General features: G+C 49.8%; 2 protein-coding genes and 1 long non-coding RNA gene across 4 annotated transcripts in view; 2 read left to right on the forward strand and 1 right to left on the reverse strand.

Annotated features, from left to right (window-relative positions):
* Map3k14 (mitogen-activated protein kinase kinase kinase 14) overlaps nt 1-15,243 on the forward strand; it is a 47,592-nt gene extending 32,349 nt beyond the window's left edge. For both annotated transcript variants that reach the window (XM_052756147.1, XM_052756149.1), the window contains 10 exons: nt 2,754-2,883; nt 3,091-3,222; nt 3,738-3,842; nt 8,383-8,546; nt 8,919-9,069; nt 10,160-10,510; nt 10,712-10,818; nt 11,151-11,295; nt 13,405-13,505; nt 13,751-15,243. In XM_052756147.1, coding sequence (XP_052612107.1) covers nt 2,754-2,883; nt 3,091-3,222; nt 3,738-3,842; nt 8,383-8,546; nt 8,919-9,069; nt 10,160-10,510; nt 10,712-10,818; nt 11,151-11,295; nt 13,405-13,505; nt 13,751-13,915 — 1,551 coding nt within the window. In that variant the 3' untranslated portion in view covers nt 13,916-15,243. The remainder of the gene's footprint in view (nt 1-2,753; nt 2,884-3,090; nt 3,223-3,737; nt 3,843-8,382; nt 8,547-8,918; nt 9,070-10,159; nt 10,511-10,711; nt 10,819-11,150; nt 11,296-13,404; nt 13,506-13,750) is intronic.
* Nucleotides 1-18,078, reverse strand: part of LOC128121452 (uncharacterized) — a 24,842-nt gene continuing 6,764 nt past the window's right edge. Inside the window, exon 3 of the long non-coding RNA XR_008222198.1 lies at nt 1-212. This is a non-coding gene — a long non-coding RNA (uncharacterized LOC128121452). The remainder of the gene's footprint in view (nt 213-18,078) is intronic.
* Spata32 (spermatogenesis associated 32) overlaps nt 15,362-18,078 on the forward strand; it is a 12,732-nt gene continuing 10,015 nt past the window's right edge. The window contains exon 1 of the mRNA XM_052756150.1: nt 15,362-16,608. Coding sequence (XP_052612110.1) covers nt 16,596-16,608 — 13 coding nt within the window. The 5' untranslated portion in view covers nt 15,362-16,595. The remainder of the gene's footprint in view (nt 16,609-18,078) is intronic.

An 18,078-nucleotide genomic window follows, 5' to 3' on the forward strand; every position in this document is an offset into this window, starting at 1 on the left:
TAGCAGTGAAAATAATTTTATGGTTGGGGGTCAGCACAACATGAACTGTATTAATTGGGATGGGGGGTCACAGCATTAGGAAGGTTGAGAACCGCAGCTCTAGAGAGTGAGTTGAGGTCCCTCTTGGTCAGATCTTCATGGTACCCAGGCCTCTTCTTCAGTCCTCTTCTTGGAGGTATATGCCATTTGATACGCACCATTCACTGAATCTGCTGTGTTTACATTTATTAAATGGTTAGGTATATCCTAAAACTTACCATACATTGAAAACCAAGTCGTATGACTTGGAAGAAAGAAAAATATGTGGGTTTTTTGGGGGGGAGGGGTTGTTTGTTGAGACGGAGTACCCTAAGTTGACCTAAACCTTAACTACATAGCTGAGACCGGCCTCACACTTGTGAGCCACCACACCCACACCCGGCCTCCCTCCAGAGTTCCTGTTCCTTCTGGAGCACGCTACAGTTCTCAAACATCAAAATTGGAGTGGACAATCCCATCTTCGTTTCTTCTCTGCATTCCACCCTTCCCTAAAGCTCTCCGTGTCACCAGCACCAAATGCCTGGCTTTCTGAGGATTTAACAGGAGTGTGGTCAGTGTGGGACCTGGGCCATCCCAAACAAGGAGCCCACAGGCATTGAGCATTCCTGTTTCTTTTCATGCAGAGTCCTGTGGTACCCTTCTAGGTTCTGTGGGAGCCCCAGGATGCTTCACCTCACATTTTGGGAGTGATTGGGGAGGGACATTGTCATTGGAAATCATAGGTGAATTAGTTTCAGTCAAGTTCAGCAGCCATTTAGAGGAAACACGGATCAAAAGTCAAAGTTCATGTGAGCTGATTAACCGAACTTGATATTATACTTTAAGTAACTAGAAGAGAGACATTTTCCATTGATAGGCAAGAGTCCAAAAACCCCACATGGGCAGAGCTCCTGTTTGCCCAGTCAGCAAGTCTGGAAACAAATGCTGGGTCAGACTACTCTTTTACTGCTCTCGCCCCCTGGTGGTGCCACTCCGGAGGCCCCGCAGCAGCCAGCAAGTTGAACATAGGAAGAGTTTAGTAAGCTGTTTGTTCTCTTTGAGTTGGCAAGAGGAAATGGGAAGCCAGCTCTGCCCAAGTGTCCTCGTCACCAAGCATGGAGTGAGACCCCCATCTCTCTGAATCCTCACACCACCCAGGAGCAGGCCCCCACCATTCACCTTGAGACTCAGTTGACAGAAGCAATGGCCCAGCCAGAATCTAAGCACAAGATGCTTGTGTCCATGGCCTAATGCTTCCTGCCATGCCATGCTGCTGCAGGTCCCCCCAGATAGGAGTAGGTGACTCCAGACTTGCCCATAACAATAGGAGGGGTGCTGGCCAACCCCTCCCCAGAAGCCTTCTTGTGCTCAGATGCTAGGGGAGTAGCTACAGTAATTATTAATACAGTAAACGGTAATACAAATGCAAGCCTGTCTACAAGGATAGTTTAATCCTTTGGGAAATAATAACTGGAGCTAGGGAGATAGTTTGGTGGATGAACTGCATCGTGAGGACTGGGTTCAGATCCCCAGAACCCACATAAAAAGTCAGACAGGCATGGTGGCCACCCGTAATTCCAGAACTTAGAGACCGAGATCCGAGTCCCCCAGCAAGCTGGATAGCTACCTAGGCAGAATTAACGAGCTCTAGGTTCAGCAGAGACCTTGTCTCAATAAAGTAGAAAACCGTGGAGAGATAGACACCCAGTGTCAGGCCTTCCCAAACATACATACATATACCATACACACATACAAAAAATGCAGGTAGTTATAAAAAAATTGCTACAAGGGGGACTGGAGAGATGGTTCAGCAGTGAAGAGCACTGGCTGCTTCTTCCAGAAGACTTGTTTGGTTCCCAGAACCCACATGGCAGCTCACAACCTCCTGTAACTCCAGTTCCAGGGGATCTGGCATCCTCTTCTGCTCTCTTCAGGCTCCTACATGCATGTAGAACAGATACATGCATTCGGGCACACATAAATAATTTTTTAAAAACAAAATTGCTACAAGGGATGGTGAGGATCCATTGCAGCAGTCCTCAACCTTCCCAACGCTGCACCCCTTTAATACTGTTCCTCATGCTGTGGTGACCCCCAACCATAAAATTAATTTCGTTGCTACTTCATAAATGTAATCTTGCTACTGTTATGAATCGTAAATATCTGATATACAGATGGACTTAGACAACCCCTATGAAAGGATCATTCAGCCCCAAGGGGTCACAACCCACAGGTTGAGAACCACTGACCCAGCAGCTCTTCGCAGAATCAAGCATGGTGCCATGCACTTATCCTAGCACTTGGTAAACTGAGGCAGGATTGCGAGTTCAAGCCAATCTATGATACATAATGAAGCCCTGTCGAGGCTAGAGGGTGGGTATGAGGATTAACAAGGCCTCATGGCCTATAGATTGTCCAGACAGTTGAGCTCGGAGGGAAAGAATGTGTTTGGCAGATTGAGAGTGAACAGCACTCCTGGAGTCTGGAAGAATTTGCTTTTGAGTGACTGTTTTTTACAGTCAGCACTGTGGAACTGGTGTCTTGACACCCGGGGTGTATACCTGGGTACACAGCTTAGTCCCAAGGGCCTGGCAGGCTTAACTGGTCCCACTTGGCCTGGGACATCACGACCAGGAGCGTCATTAGCCTCTGTGCATAGAATACCAAGGGTACCAGCAGGATGTAGACGCCAGCCCACCTCATTTGCCCTGCTCAGAGTTCTCTGGGTCTTTCAGGTACGGCTTGAGGTGTTTCGGGCAGAGGAGCTGATGGCCTGTGCTGGACTGACCTCGCCCAGAATTGTCCCTCTCTATGGAGCCGTGAGAGAAGGGTCTTGGGTCAACATCTTCATGGAACTGCTAGAAGGTAAGTAGATGGGTCCTATTTTTTTTCTCTCAAAACTCAAGGCCAAGAGTTAACCCCGACTTTGACCTTGGTCTCTAGTCAGTCCGTGTTGGACCTCCAAGCCCTGTGACATCCGGTTCTCCCACATCACCTGCCCTTCGCTCTTGGCCTTGGCTTGTGTAGAAGCCTGGGAAAGCCCCACATAAAGACTGGCTGTTCATTTCCTAGGTGGCTCGCTAGGCCAGCTCATAAAGCAGAAGGGCTGTCTGCCAGAGGACCGAGCCCTGTACTACTTGGGCCAGGCCCTGGAGGGGCTGGAATACCTCCATATACGAAGGATTCTGCATGGGGATGTCAAAGGTAAGGCCCCAGTCAGCATGGTCTTGATCCCAGCAGGCTGTGCTTCATGCCTTTCTGCCTGATTTCCTCCCAGTTGTGGGCCTGCCCACTTGTCAGCTGACAGGGCTGTGCAGTGGGTAGGGAATGACATTCTCCAGCCCGCACTCCAGCACTGTAGTCTGCAGGCTTGTTCCCAGAGAATTGAAGCGTAAACCCCTGACCACTGATACCTCTGGGAGAGGGCAGGGTGCCAAAGAGACCCCTCTCTGGGACAGTGTGGGGCGGTCGTGGTGGACCCCCTCCAGATCCTGCCTGCTGCCTGACCTTTAGCCTCAGCTGACAACCCCTCCTCCCCACCCCACCCCCCTGCTCTCCGTGACTAACTAGACTAATGAGAAGCAGCAGCTGCCGGGTAGGACTGGCCAGAAAGTTGCCTGACTAGAGGCCAGGTCAAGCCAGGCCGGGCGGGCTGGGGCCTGGAGCCTCAAGTGACTCACCTGTTCCCCTTCTTCCCTCTTGCTGGGTGCTGCCTGCAGCTGACAACGTGCTGCTGTCCAGTGACGGAAGCCGAGCCGCCCTGTGTGACTTTGGCCATGCCTTGTGCCTACAACCTGACGGCCTAGGAAAATCCTTGCTCACAGGTAAGGCCCTGTTCTCTGCTCACAATCACAATAGCCAGTAACCATCACTCAACATTAGCTTTGTACCACTGTGCTTTCCATGTGGGGATAAACGCTGTGGTCACCTTATGTCCCCAAGTAGAATTCAGCCCCACAACCACCCTGGGTTATCACAGGCTCTGGGTGCGCATAAATCCAGCAATAGATGTCAGACACTCCCTGACCATGTGACCGTACACAGCAAGGCCCAAAGGGCCCTGGACTCTACTGTAGGACCAGGCTTTGTAGTCCTGGCTTGCCTAAAACTCAATATGTAGACCAGGCTGGCCTCAAACTCAGAGAGATCTGCCTGCCTCTGCCTCCTGAGTGCTGGGATTAAAGGCGTGTGCCACCATGCCCAGCTAAGATTCATATTTTTTACTTTCTTTTTGTATGTGGAGTTTATTGTTGATTTTTGTCTTGTTTTGTTTTTTTGTGTTTTGCTTTGTTTTGAGACATGATCTCACTGTGTGCTCCAGGCTGGCCTCAAACACACAGTCCTTCTGCCTCAGCCTATTGAGTGTTAAGATTACAGGCCTATGCTCTACCTTCTTCTTTATCATGTGTGTAAACATACGATTATCATTACGGCATTTTCATATGTATGTACATACGTGTGTGTGTGTGTGTGTGTGTGTGTGTGTGTGTGTGTGACTTTATCTTGCTCTTATGTACACCTCCAATCTTTATCCTTCCTCCCCTCCTCTCACTGGTCCCCTACCTGCCCCCAATCTCCCTTCTTTCTTTTTTTTTAATAATTTGTTTTTATTTTATGCGCATTGGTGTTTTGCCTGCATGTATGTTGGTGTGAGGGTGTCAGACCTTGGAGTTCAGACAGTTGTGAGCTGCCATGTGGGTCCTGGGTCCTCTGGATGAGCAGGCAGTGCCCTTAACCACTGAGCCATCTCTCCAGACCCCCTGCTTTCTTTTTTTAACATGAACATTTTGCCGGCATGTATGTCTGTGCACGACGTCTGTGCTTGATGTCCATGGAGGCCAGAAGAGGACACCAGGGCCCCTGGAACTGGAGTTACAGTTGTGAGCCACCATGTGGGTGCTGGTGATTGAACCTGGGTCTTTTGTAACCTCTTAACCACTGAGCCATCTCTCCAGCCCCTCCCTCCTCTCTGTCACTTATATGTGTACATATGCTTAGTTAATGTAGATCCCACGTATGAGGGAAAGCATGTCTCACTCTGTCTGTTTGCCCCTTCTTCCCTCTGGGCTTTCCCTCCCCTCTCATGAATTGTTGCCTACCTCCAGCCACCCTTGTTTTTGAAAGAAGGTTACACCATAGCTCTGGAGCTCTCTGTGTAGACCAGGTTGGCCTCAAATTCAGAGAGATCCTCCTGCCTCTGACTCCCACATGTGCTAGGACTAAAGGCATGCACCACCACACCCAGCTCAGCTATACCTTCTGTTTTCATGTCACAAACACATTATATTTAAATCTAGATTCCGAGGCTGGGATATAGCATAGTGGGTAGAATGCTCACCTAGCATGCGTGAAGTCTTGGCTTCCCAGCATTCTGTAAACTGGGCATCATGGCATGTACCTGTAATCCCAGAGCACTTATACACTGAGACAGGAGGGTCAGTAGTTCAAAGTCATCCTCAGCTACATGTCAAGTTCTAGGCAGTCTTGAGCTTATGAGACCCTGTCAGTGTGTGTGTGTGTGTGTGTGTGTGTGTGTGTGTATAATATTATATATATTTATATATAGGTTTGCATGTGATGTAAACATGTGATTCTCGTCTTCCTGGGTCTGACTTATTTTATTTAACATGATGCTGTCCAGTTCCATCCATTTTCCTGCCAATGATAAGATTTCTTCTATTTCTGTAAAACTCCACTGTGCACATGCACCACATGTTCTCTGTCCATCATCTGTTGACAAGTATGTAGGCTGGTTCCTTGTCTTGGTTATTGTGAATAGTCCAGTATCTCGTACCCTGCAGTCTAGCTGTAAAAATAATCCATGCCTATTGTAAAATATTTGTTATAAAAGAAGGAAAAGGAAACATTCTTACCTAGTCCTCTTCTCCAAAGAGAAAACCATGAATAATTTACATAATTCCATAAGTTTTTTCATGCCTCCTTAAAGCCATTGTAATTCAATTCTGTAACCTGCTTTTTCCACTTAAGAGAATATAAGGTTCATTTAAAAAGAAAAAAGTTCTGTATTTTTTTTGCTTTGTTTTTAATGTGTGTGTATGCAAATGTGTATGCAGGTGTCCTTGAAAGCCAGAAGAAGGCATTAGATCCCCAGGAACTGGAGTTCTAGGCAGTTGTGAGCCACCTGATGTGGGTGCTAGGAACAGAACTTGGTCCTCTATTGTGTGATACTTTGTGTTCTGACAAATAAAGCTTGGCTGGAAATCAGAGGTGGAGCTAGCCACTAGTTAACCGTAGAGTCTGGGCAGTGACTCTGGCAGGAGCCCCCACATGCAGCTCCGGCCTGTGCCCATGGCTGCAAAGTGAATTTTCATGAATTCATGTCCCACCTTGGGTGCCAGCTGAAGTAGGAACCTAATTAGTCTTATCAATAAAAACCAGGAGTCAGATATTGGGGTAAAAAACTGAAAAATCAGAGAAGCAGAGGAGCAGCCACCAGTGACTTCTTACCTCTCCAGGTCCTCTGACCGAAAGGGCCAAGATCCGGTCTCTGCCCCACCTAATCACTTCCTGTCTCCACCTTCTGAGTGCTGGGATTAAAGGTGTCCACAACCACCCAGCCTCTGTGGTTAACTAGTGGCTAGCTCCCCCTCTGATCTCCAGGCAAGCTTTGTCAGAACACAAAATATCACACAACAGACCTCTGGCAGAGTAATCAGCGCTCTTTGCTGAGCCATCTCTCCAGCCCCCAAATGGTTCTGTTTTGACCAAAGGGAAAAGAATCTATTAGAAGTCTGAGCATCCCCATCCAAAATTACTCTCAAGTTGCAGTCGGACTCAGGCACACTGACAGTATCGTGTGGAGAAGGCCATATCCCATATCATTGTCATACAAGGTTTGAGTTCTATCTCCAAGACTGCCTGCCCATTGGAAATATTCCTAGATTTCAAAAACGAAAACCAGACTACTTCTGCCCTCTTGCTTTGGATAAGGACACTCAGCCTGTGTCCAGCATGGGTAGTGTGATATGAAAGGGCTGTGTGGGCGATTCTGGTGGTCTAAATTAAACATTTATCTTAAAATGACATTAATGAGTCTTTTGATAATCCATTACAAAAATAACATCCTTTCCACTGTTTTTTTTTTTCTTCAAGAATACTGAGCAAAAATGTCAAGTCCAAAGCACCGTTATACAAATACTGTTAGGCCAGGCATGGTTGCACACACTTTTAATCCCAGCACTCAGAAAGCAGAGGCAGTCAGATCTCTCTGAGTTCAAAGTCAGCCTGGTCTACAAAGTGAGTTCCAGCACAGCCATGACTGCATAGTGAAATCCTGTCTAAAATAATAGTAATAATAAAACACTGTTAGCCAAGCCTGTAATCCCAGCCACTTGGGAAGCTGAGGCAGAAGAATTGCAAGTTCAAGGCCAGCTTTGACAATTTAGAGACCCCATCTCAAAATAGTGCAAAGAGGGCAGGCTACTGCTCAATGGTAAAGTCCTTGCCAAACATGCATAAGGCACTGGAGTCAATCTCGAAAATTGGAAGGAAAAAAAGTTGATATCCACTTAACTATATATGCTGGCTGCTGTTGACTTTTGTTTTGTTTTTTTAAGATTCATTTATTTATTATGTATATAGTGTTCTGCCTGCAAGTTTGCCTGCCTGCCAGAAGAGGGCACCAGATCTTATTATTACAGATGGTTGTGAGCCACCATGTGGTTGCTGGGAACTGAACTCAGGACCTCTGGAAGAGCAGCCAGTGCTCTTAACCTCTGAGCCATCTCTCCAGCCCCTCTTTGACTGTTTTATAATTATATGCTTTTGTGATTATGAATTTCCTGGGTTTTGTTATGGAGCACGTTGGAGTTTTGTTTATTTAGCTTGTTTGTTTTGATTTGTGGTTTTTATTTGTGTATGCGTTATTGCTGTGACATTCCTAAACCATTAATTATATGAAAAAAAAATGCAGCCAAGGTAAACATAGTGGCTCGTGCCTGTAATCCTAACACTTGAGAGGATGAAGTAGAAGGGTAGTGCTGTGAGTTCAAGGCCAGCCTGGTCTATATAGCAAGTTCCACTAGAGACACTCTGTCTCAAAACAAACAAAAAAGCAAAACCATGGCCCAGTGAGATGGCTCAGCAGGTAAAGGTACTTGCTGCAAATTTGTTGACCTGAGTTTGTCCCCAGGACCTATGTAAAGGTGGAAGGAGAGAACCGACTCCACACAGTTCTCTGAACTCCACATGTGTGTCATGGCACATATGCATGTGCACACATCCACACAATAGTAATGTAATCACTTTTAATTTAAAGTACTTCATCTGGGGTAACCCAGGAATTAAATATTGTGGCCACTGAATTAGTACGTAATGATTCTATCTCTGGTGCTGCTTTCTCAGGGGACTACATTCCTGGTACAGAGACCCACATGGCCCCAGAAGTGGTGATGGGGAAGCCCTGCGATGCCAAGGTGGACATCTGGAGCAGCTGTTGCATGATGCTCCACATGCTCAATGGCTGCCACCCCTGGACTCAGTACTTCCGAGGCCCACTCTGTCTCAAGGTCAGTGGTTGCCACAAAACAGCTGTGAGGGGAGGCCAGCAGGGCCATGGATCTAGGCCGCAGGCTTGTGAGGGTTGTTCTTCCATGGCAGATGTGAATAATGGAAGGTGTCTTCTGCCTGTCCCCTGGGCTACTTCCACCAGCTCCTTTAGACTAGGCCTGGAAGACAGGGAGTCTCTTGCCAGGCTCTGTCCTGCCCTATTTGGATCCGTCTCTCCCTTTTCTAGGGAGACTCTCCCCACTGACTGTGGCCCAACCCTCTCCCTTCTTGGGGTAGATCCCCAAGCTAGCATAGGATTGGTGGGGAGTAAAGAGTAAGGCTGCTAGTGGGAATAAGGAAACAGGTCTTGCATGTTGCGTTTTGGCCTCCAGATTGCCAGCGAGCCTCCACCTGTGAGGGAGATTCCTCCCTCCTGCGCACCCCTCACAGCCCAGGCCATCCAAGAGGGGCTGAGGAAAGAGCCTGTCCACCGAGCCTCTGCCATGGAGCTTCGGGGGAAGGTGGGCCAGGCATTACAGCAAGGTAAGAGCCTTGTCTGCCTGGGCAGATGGCAAGCCGTGGGCAGAGGGAAGATCAGGACCGAGACTGTCAAAAATGAGAGAAACATTCGAAAAAACCAAAAAAAAAAAAAAAAAAATGAGAGAAACAGCGCCTCAGAGCCTCGGTCTCCCATCTTCCCTCCAGTGCTGGGAAGATTGAGGCAGTGAGTCCCTGTGCTTGAGGCCAGTGTCAGACTTGAGAGACGGAGGAAGAGGGACTGTATGACATGGAACAGTGACTCAGTGTGAATTAGAACCACACACATCCAATAGCCACTCAGCCATAAAGAACCAGAAAGTTGGTAGCACCAAGTGCTGGTGGGACTGTGGGTTAGCAAGACTCCTGGGCACTGGGAGGGCATAGACGGGGCTGCAGCCATGCTGGAGGGTACCTATTAGCACTCGGGCAGACCTTTGCACACCCAGGACCCAACCCCTCCGCTCCTGGTGCACTACAGCCCTGTTGTTAGAGGGAGTTGAGCGTGATTCGGAGTCCCTCAAGGGAGGGTGGAAAGGCAGGAGGATGGGGAATGAGCCATCGCCCAGCACTAAGTATTCAGAGTATCAGGAACTGATATGAACGCTGTAGGCAGTGAGTGCTAAGTGAACAGTAGAACCCCTAAGAGGAGGCTCGGAGCCTAAGAGCTCTATTGCAAGTTAAAAATCAATAATGCAAGCAGCACACATTTTAAGCTGGGTGTGATGACTCATGCCTAGAGTCCCAGCACCTAGGAGGCAGAGGCAAAGAGGATTATTGGACTTTGAGGCCTCAGATTAGAGTGAGATATTGTCTTAAAAAAAAAAAATGAGGGGCCTGGAGAGATGGCTCAGAGGTTAAGCTCACTGGCTGCGCTTCCAGAGGTCCTGAGTTCAATTCCCAGCAACCACATGGTGGCTACAACTTCAGGGCATATGATGCCCTCTTCTGGACTTTGTGGGCACTGCACTCACATAATCAACACATACATACATACATAATTTAATTCTTTTTAATTGATGGGCCATTCTTGCCAGGGCTGGTGTCTGTATACCTGCACACTTCCGACTCACTTCTGGTGCCTTCTCCCTTACAGTGGGAGGTCTGAAAAGCCCTTGGAAAGGAGAATATAAAGAACCAAGACCTCCACCTCCAGACCAAGCCACCTGCCACCAGACCCTGCACACCCCACCAAGGGAGAACCCACCATCCAAGGCCAGCACACCATCCAAGGCCAGCACAGACGGGGCCTCTGAGCCTCGGCCTCCTCTGCCACCAGAACCACCAGAACAGAACAGAGCTCCAGCCCTGAACCTGAGCAAGGAGGAGTCCGGCACATGGGAACCCTTGCCTCTGTCCTCCCTGGACCCATCCCCTGCCAAGGGCCCCAGCTTCCCAGACCGGAGGGCAACCTTTCCAGAGCTGGAGCTGCAACAGCTGGAGATAGGTACGGCATTTGTCTGTAGCCATACGTGCAGGCACGCACGCGCACGCACGCACGCACACACAGGGTTTTTGTTGCTGCAGTTCCCAGCCTTTTTTCCGCCCTGTTCCCAGCAGGCCGGCTCCTGCAGGTTGTGCAGGAGGAATGCTGGGTAGCAGCTTCAGCTTTTCCGCCCTTCATGGCCGTCTTCCTCTCCCCCCGCAGAACTGTTTCTCAACAGCCTGTCACAGCCCTTTTCTCTGGAGGAACAGGAACAGATTCTCTCTTGCCTCAGCATCGACAGCCTCTCACTGTCAGAGGACAGTGAAAAGGTGAGCTGCTGAACAGCTTGGGCATGGGCTCTGTGCAAGCGGTAGGTAGAGGAGGGGCAGGGAGGTCACCCCTCCTTTCTTGGAGGGGTCTTTGCTCCCCAAACCAAGACAGTAGGCCTTCAACACGCCTAGGAGTCAGGAAAAGCTTTAGTTAGTAGGGAAACTGGGGGGGTAGCTTTGGTCCCACACAGAAATGCACCTTCCCCATCTAGCCTAGGACAGGCAGGTCCTGACCCTAGGAGAGGCCCAGGTCCTCTTGTTCCCAAAGGAAACCAAGGCCAGAGACAGTTTCCTGAGCACAGGGCTGAGTCTGTGCCTGCTCTTGTGTTCAGAACCCATCAAAGGCCTCTCAGAGCTCACGTGACACCCTGAGTTCCGGCGTGCACTCCTGGAGCAGCCAGGCAGAGGCAAGAAGTTCCAGCTGCAACATGGTGCTGGCCCGGGGGCGGCCCACGGACACCCCGAGCTACTTCAATGGTATGGTCCACTTATCCCCTCTTGCCAGCCCACTCCTGCCAAAGACCTGGGAGGGGTGGAGAGAGTTCATTGGCTTCTCTCATTACAAAGGGGTCAGGGAGGAAGGTGTCTGCCACCCAGAACCTCACATCTTTGCCTGGAAAGTTGGGTTTAGACCAAAAGCCCTGACCACCCACCAAGCTTTCTAGATAATGAGGGGAGAGCCATGTTCCCCCACTGGCTACCAGTAGAGGTGCGGAAGCCCGACAGTATGGGGAGGAAAATGGCCCTCCTGGGCTAGGGCCAGAAGCTGAGTAGCTAAATGCCTGCTGATGGGGAAGGAAGGAAAATGCCCACGAAGTCAGCAGTGAGTTTGTCGGCATCGTCTCCGGGGGTCTGAAGTTAGAAGATGAGGAGACACATAAATGTCCACTTTCAAACTTGGGTGCACTGTTCTGTTGGAGGTGGGCTTTATCAATTCATAGGTCCTAGCCCTCCCCAGGGCCAGTGTGACTCAGTCAGGCCCCAGGGCCATGGCAAAGCACTTCAGCTCAGAGATTCTCACGTTGCCTGCAGTCTAATTTAAGAATGTTGAAGAGAATGGGAGCATGACAAGCTTGCTTCCTGTCTGGACTAAAATTGGGATGATATGACTCAAAGGCACCAATGCTCACAATTCATCAGAAATGACAGTGTGAGGTTAGGGTGGCATTATTTAAGTAAATCCTTTACTGAGTCAAGATGGGTAGCCTAACTTGTCTCTTACATCTTTAGAGTTCTCTGTTCAATATTAAAAGAAAAGTCTCTGTTGGGTCTTGAATTTTCTGGAATTGGCTTGTTATTTAAAAAGATAATTTTCCAGGCATGGTGGCACATGCCTTTAATCCCAGCACTCGGGAGGCAGAGGCAGGTTGATCTCTGTGAGTTCGAGGCCAGCCTGGTCTACAAAGCAAGTTCCAGGACAGCCAGAACTGTTACACAGAGAAACTCTGTCTCAAAAAAGAAGAAAAATAAATATAAAAAAATATTTAATTGTGCCCAGAGTTGTCATGAAGGGACTCACAAGGGCTTAGAGGAGACTCAGTGGCAGGGTGGCTGTCTGACGTCCTTGACACTCTGCCAGAGAAGCAGTGGGGACGGGGGTCTTTTATCTCTCTGAATAGAGGCGACACCTGTAGCCCTTTCCCTAGATGTTTTCAAATGGATTCTGGGAAACTAAAATTGCACGAAATTCATTATGTTGTTTACCCATTTTAACAGAAAAATGTGGAGTAGTCTGGAGTATATTAACTGGAAAGAACTTTGAAATGACAGTCACTTGTCACCACTCATAAAATAGAGGGCTTCACAGAGGGGTTCAGTTAATGTCATTTTGGGGAAGGTTAATATTAATACTTCGTCTTTTTGTTGTGTTGCTGAGGATTGAACTCAGGACCCTTGTGCATGCTGGGTAAGTGCTCCACCACTGAGCATCCCCCAGCCTGGATGTGTCGCACTAAAAGAAGTTAGTCTATGCTATTTGTTTGTAGAAGACTTTAAAATGGCTGCATGTTATCACATTTGCCTCAGTTGACTGAACTAAAAACAAAAAGGAGAAGAGGCCTTTAATCCCAGCACTCAGGAGGCAGAGGCAGGTGGATCTCTGTAAGTTCGAGGCCAGCCTGGTCTACAGAGTGAATTCCAGGACAACTAGGGCAACACATAGAAGCCCTGTCTTGAAAAACTAAACAAGACAAAAATGGGGAGATAAAGAAATCTAGATGAAGGAATTATGAAGAGTGGAAAGACAGACGGGTGATAAACCAGTAACTTGGTCAGGGGGAGGGGCCCTTTGTCTTCAGTGCCTTTTTGCTGTAGATCCAGAGTAGAATGTTTCTTCCCCCTGGGAGCTGACCTCAGCTCTTAACAAGGTGCAGGCCAAATTCCAGGCATTGCTGGCCAGGAAGTGCTGGGTAGTATTATGGCCCCTTGACCTGAATTTTCTCTCTGCTGCTCACCCCGGCCAGAACGCGCCACTCCATGACTCTATGAGGGCAGAGTGACTTCACAGAGGTTGACCCTGCCCGTGTGGGTCCCTGCTCTGGGTGACCAGCCACGGCTCTGCCCTCACTGTCAACCTCTGCCTTCTAGGTGTCAAGATCCAAATACAGTCTCTCAATGGCGAACACCTGCACATCCGGGAATTCCACCGGGTCAAGGTGGGAGACATTGCAACTGGCATCAGCAGCCAGGTACGACACAGGTCACACTTAGGGTCTGCCCTGGGAGACAGGGGCCCCTGGCTTAGCTGTCCTCCAGGGCCCAGGGCAAGACAGGCAGGGGCTGTTCTCTGAACTTGGGCTAGGAAGGAAGACTCTCCAAGTCCTCCAGAGTGAAGGACAGGCTGCTTGTTTGGCTGCAGATGTCTCCGAGCATGTTTGGGGACCATCAGCTTTACACTCTGGGTTCTCACCCCACTGCTTTGCTCTCCCCACAGATCCCAGCCCCAGCCTTCAGCTTGGTGACCAAAGATGGACAGCCTGTTCGCTATGACATGGAGGTGCCAGACTCAGGCATCGACCTGCAGTGCACCCTGGCCCCTGACGGCAGCTTTGCCTGGAGCTGGAGGGTCAAGCATGGCCAGCTGGAGAACCGGCCCTAGCCCTGTCTTCACGGCCAGCTCCACTCTGCCCACAGCAGGCTTCCTGTGAATCTCAGTGTTCCATGCTGCCCTGAGATGCTAGCTGAGTCTGCTCAGGGAGATCTGCCAGTCCTTGTTCAGCAGTAAGACCAGGGCTTGCAGCAGCGACAGGAGCAGATAAAGCACCTCCCAGGATTTGCCTCCTGAGTGCTGCTGGCCTCTGGCAGGAGAAACCCTTCACTCATGAGGAGACAAGGAGGAAGACGGGGGTCTCATCCCCCAAGGAAGAGAGCCAGTGCTCTCTGTGATGCTCTGAACAAGGTAGCCAGACTCCCATGGATCAGTCAGCACTTGCCAGCAGTTGGAGGGCAGCTTCTAGCCTGGGTCAAGAAGAGCAGGTACCTAGAAAGGTAGAAGAGCCGGGCTCCCACCCAGCGCGTACAGAAAAAGCAGCAGGTGGACCCGCTCAGGGGCTTGTGGAGCCTTTGACCCCTTGTCTGGTCTCCCTGGCCGTTGACTAGTATGAGACAGCAGGCAAGAAGGATGCTAGCACCTTGGTAGAATGCACCACACCTCCAGGTGATTGCAGCCCAGGTCCTGAGTTGAGCTCCTTGTTCAACCAAGGGCCACAGAAGGTATTGAAGAGAAGTGATTCTCAGGCCTCAGTTTGTGGCTGCTGGCCATCACTCCTCCTCAGAGCATCAGGCCTCATTGAGGCCTACCTTTTGGCTAGCTGGCACTCTAGCCCCTCATCTGTGAAACTGAAGGATGACATGAGACCCACCTGACAGGAATAGTCTGCAAATGACAGATGCTAAAGCCACAGATGCAGGACTCGCCACCCTCCAGGGCACATAGTGGGTATCCAGCATGCCAGCTTCGTGGTGGCAAGACACTGCCAGCAGCACTTTGCACTCTGATGACCTCAAAGCACTTTTCTGGCTGCCTTCCAGCAGAGCATTGGCTCTGCATGGGCACAAGCAGGCCAGGGGATGGGGAAGGGACTGTCTTGACCCATCATCCACACAGGTTTGACCGTCTCAAGCCGCCTCCAGATTTAAGATGAGCACTCCCACCCCCACTGCCCAAGCCAGGCTTTTCCTGGTGGGGCCTGGAGTAGCTGCTTAGGACTCATGTAGCATTAAGTTAACTGTGAATCATTGTGGGGAGGGGCGCAGAGACCCCTCCTCTGGAAAAGCTCATCCCCCACCCCAGCCAGCCATGATAGCTTCCACCCAGCTATTTGCAAGGAGCCAGGCTGCTCCTGGCCCCACCAGAGGAAGAACTGCAGCCAGCGCTGCATTTGGGGTGTACCTGAGCTCTGTAAGCAATAAAATTTGGGGTGATGATTGGGTGTTTGTAAGCTGTGGTCTCTTTTGCCTGCCTGCTTGCTATACCCCACAACTGTTGGGGTGAATTCCTTCGGGTCTCCCCATTGTTGGGGGTAAGTACCGGCATCAGCCCTCGAGGTAGGCTGCTCGTCCTTCCACTCTCCAGGCTGCCCATCTCTTGCAGCTAGCCAGACTCATGGCTGAAGGGAGGAAGCCAAAAGGCCAGGCCCCCCAGTAGCACCAGAAGGGGAGGGGCTTGCATGTCCCAGCACTAATACTCACCCTCTCCTGTCCCTGAGGCCTGGCAGCCAGAGGACTTGCCTGGTATCAGTTTGAACATTGGCATGGGATGGCGATGACTTTCCTCCATCATGGAGCAGAGGGTGGCCGAGAACGGAGGTGCATTGTCTGATCTGGCCCCAGTCCCTACAAAGAGCTGACTATGCCGGTGCACATCTGTAATCCAGCCTTGGAATATATAAAGAATTTGAGGCCAACCTGGGCTACATGGGACTTTGTCTCAAAGTGAAAACAAGTTTTTAAAACAGATTTGAGACAGGGTCTCACTGTATAGCCCTCGTTATGTGGGCCAAGCTGGCCTCAAACTCACAGAGACCCCATCCCCCTGCCTCCACCTCCTCAGTGCTGGAATTAAATAAAGGTTTATGCTACTATGTCCAGCTAGGGGAAAAAATTAAAGCCAGCTGAAATTATTCTGAGTAAAGAGGCTTAACACCAGACCTGACTATCTGAATTTGACCCCCAGGAATTGGGTAGTGGAAGGTGACAACCAGTTCCCAAAAGTTGTCCTCTGACCTCCACACACTGGCCATGGAATGAAGTGTCCACACACACAAATAATAAATGTAATTGTAAAAAATTGTAAGATCACCCTGGAAAGCTCTGCACGGGTGTGTGTAATGCACACGTGTACAGCTTAGATTGAGATTCAGCCATCCTTGGAGGAATCCTAGACCCTCAAAAATGCAGCGGCTTTGTAGCCAGATAAGGTTCGAAGCCCTGTCCTTACCCAGGACTGCTGTCCACATACCTGGTCTGCTGGGAGTGTCTCTCCCCGCTCCCCCTCCCCCACCTCCCGCGCGCCCCAGGCCTTTGTCCCAGTGCCCTGGCTGCTGCACCTCCAAGCCTTGAAAGATCCTCAGCTGCTCCCGCCTACATCCTTGGCGTCAATCTTCAAGTTTCCTGCCTGTCGGATCCCTTGGCCAAACGTCACAGAAGCCGCAGCATCACAGCCGCCAGCACCCATCATCGCCAGCGCCCCTTCACCCGGCTAGCCAAAGAGCGCACTGGAGGCGGAGGGGCAGCAGCCACCAGCCCGCTCCCCGCCCCCGGACAGAGCCTCCGTCAGCATGGGGGTGACAGGTGGGAGCAGGCGGCCGAGTGGTGGGCGGCGCCAGAAATGGCAGGGTGGAGGCGGAAAAAGGGAAACCGAGTGATGCCCCAGAGTTGGCCTGGGAAGTGGAAAGGAAAGCTGACCCCAACCAAGCCCCTCCGGGTGCCGTTGATTAATGCTGCAGCCCCGCGCGCGCGCGGTGTCCAAAAAAAAAAAGTGGGGGCGGGGAGGGGACTGGATCGGTCCGGGGTCTTAGTGAATTTAGCCCAACGGGATCACATTCGCGGATATAAATGCACACATTTGGCGGAGCTAAGGGCTGGGAATTTAATGTCTTTGCAAAGGCGGTCGCCGAATCCACCTTGTGTGAGACACTGCGGACGACCAGAGACTCAAAGCGAGTAAAGCCGCAACCCGCGGAGGGTCTGGGGAAGAGTCAGCAGGAGACCACGTGCTCTGAACGGTGGGCCTAGGCTACCGGAAGAGCTGTGAGGTCTAGAAGGCCTCCCAAGCATTGTTGAGGCCTTGCGTCATCACAGTGAGAAGCCAGGAGCACTGACGAGTGCGAGTGTGTGATGTTTAAGGATGGTGAGATTTAAGATCTCCTCCAGGAAAAACGTGGTCACATGCTTGAAAGCACCATGGTGCAAGGACGACTCCTTGTCCACCTCTATCCTCAGCCTCCAATACAGTGGCCAATAACTGAGACTCAACATTTCCTTTTCAACTTTATCAAAGAAATAAATACCCCTTGACTCAAGAGCACTGAAGAGTTTATTCGTTAATGAAAAAAAAAAAATCATGGTCCCCAGGCATGTCTCAGAGCAGCTGCAGGCCTAGCACTTTAACTTTTCTCAAAACAACAAAATAAATAAATAAATAAATAAATAAATAAATAAATAAATAAATAAATAAGTTCTAAGTTAAAAACTAATCAGAATTTAAAGCCAACCATTATTAGTGACTCTACTGCCAGTATGCGTTCCTTCCTCTTGTAAGTCACTGAGGTTTCCCTTTTAAAAGTTTGTGACCCAGGCAGTGGTGGTGCACACCTTTAATCTCAACACTCGGGAGGCAGAGGCAGGTGGATATCTGTGAGTTCAAGGTCAGCCTGGTCTACAGAGTGAGTTCCAGGATAGCCAAGGCTACACAGAGAAAACCCTGTCTCAAAAATCAAAATAAATAAATAATAAAAATTAAAATAAAATAAAATAAAAATGAAGTATTTGTGGGACAGAGGTAGCATGCTCGTTAAAAAAATACTCGATGTGCAGGTCTGAGGACCAGGGTTCAGATCCCTGGAACCCACATAAATGCCAAGTGGGTGAAATGTCCAGCCTGTAATCCCAGAGCAAAGCTGGCCGGCTAATCAATCTGTGAGCTCTGGGTTTCCTAGAGACCCCACCTCAGTGAAAGAGGCGGAAGAGAACCAAGATGACTCCCAAAGTCAGCCTCCAGCCTACACATGCACAACACCCACACACACATGAAAATGAAAA

The sequence above is a fragment of the Peromyscus californicus genome, unplaced genomic scaffold (assembly GCF_007827085.1).
Source record: "Peromyscus californicus insignis strain IS unplaced genomic scaffold, ASM782708v3 Scaffold_3__1_contigs__length_106647218, whole genome shotgun sequence".
Lineage (NCBI taxonomy): Eukaryota > Metazoa > Chordata > Mammalia > Rodentia > Cricetidae > Peromyscus > Peromyscus californicus.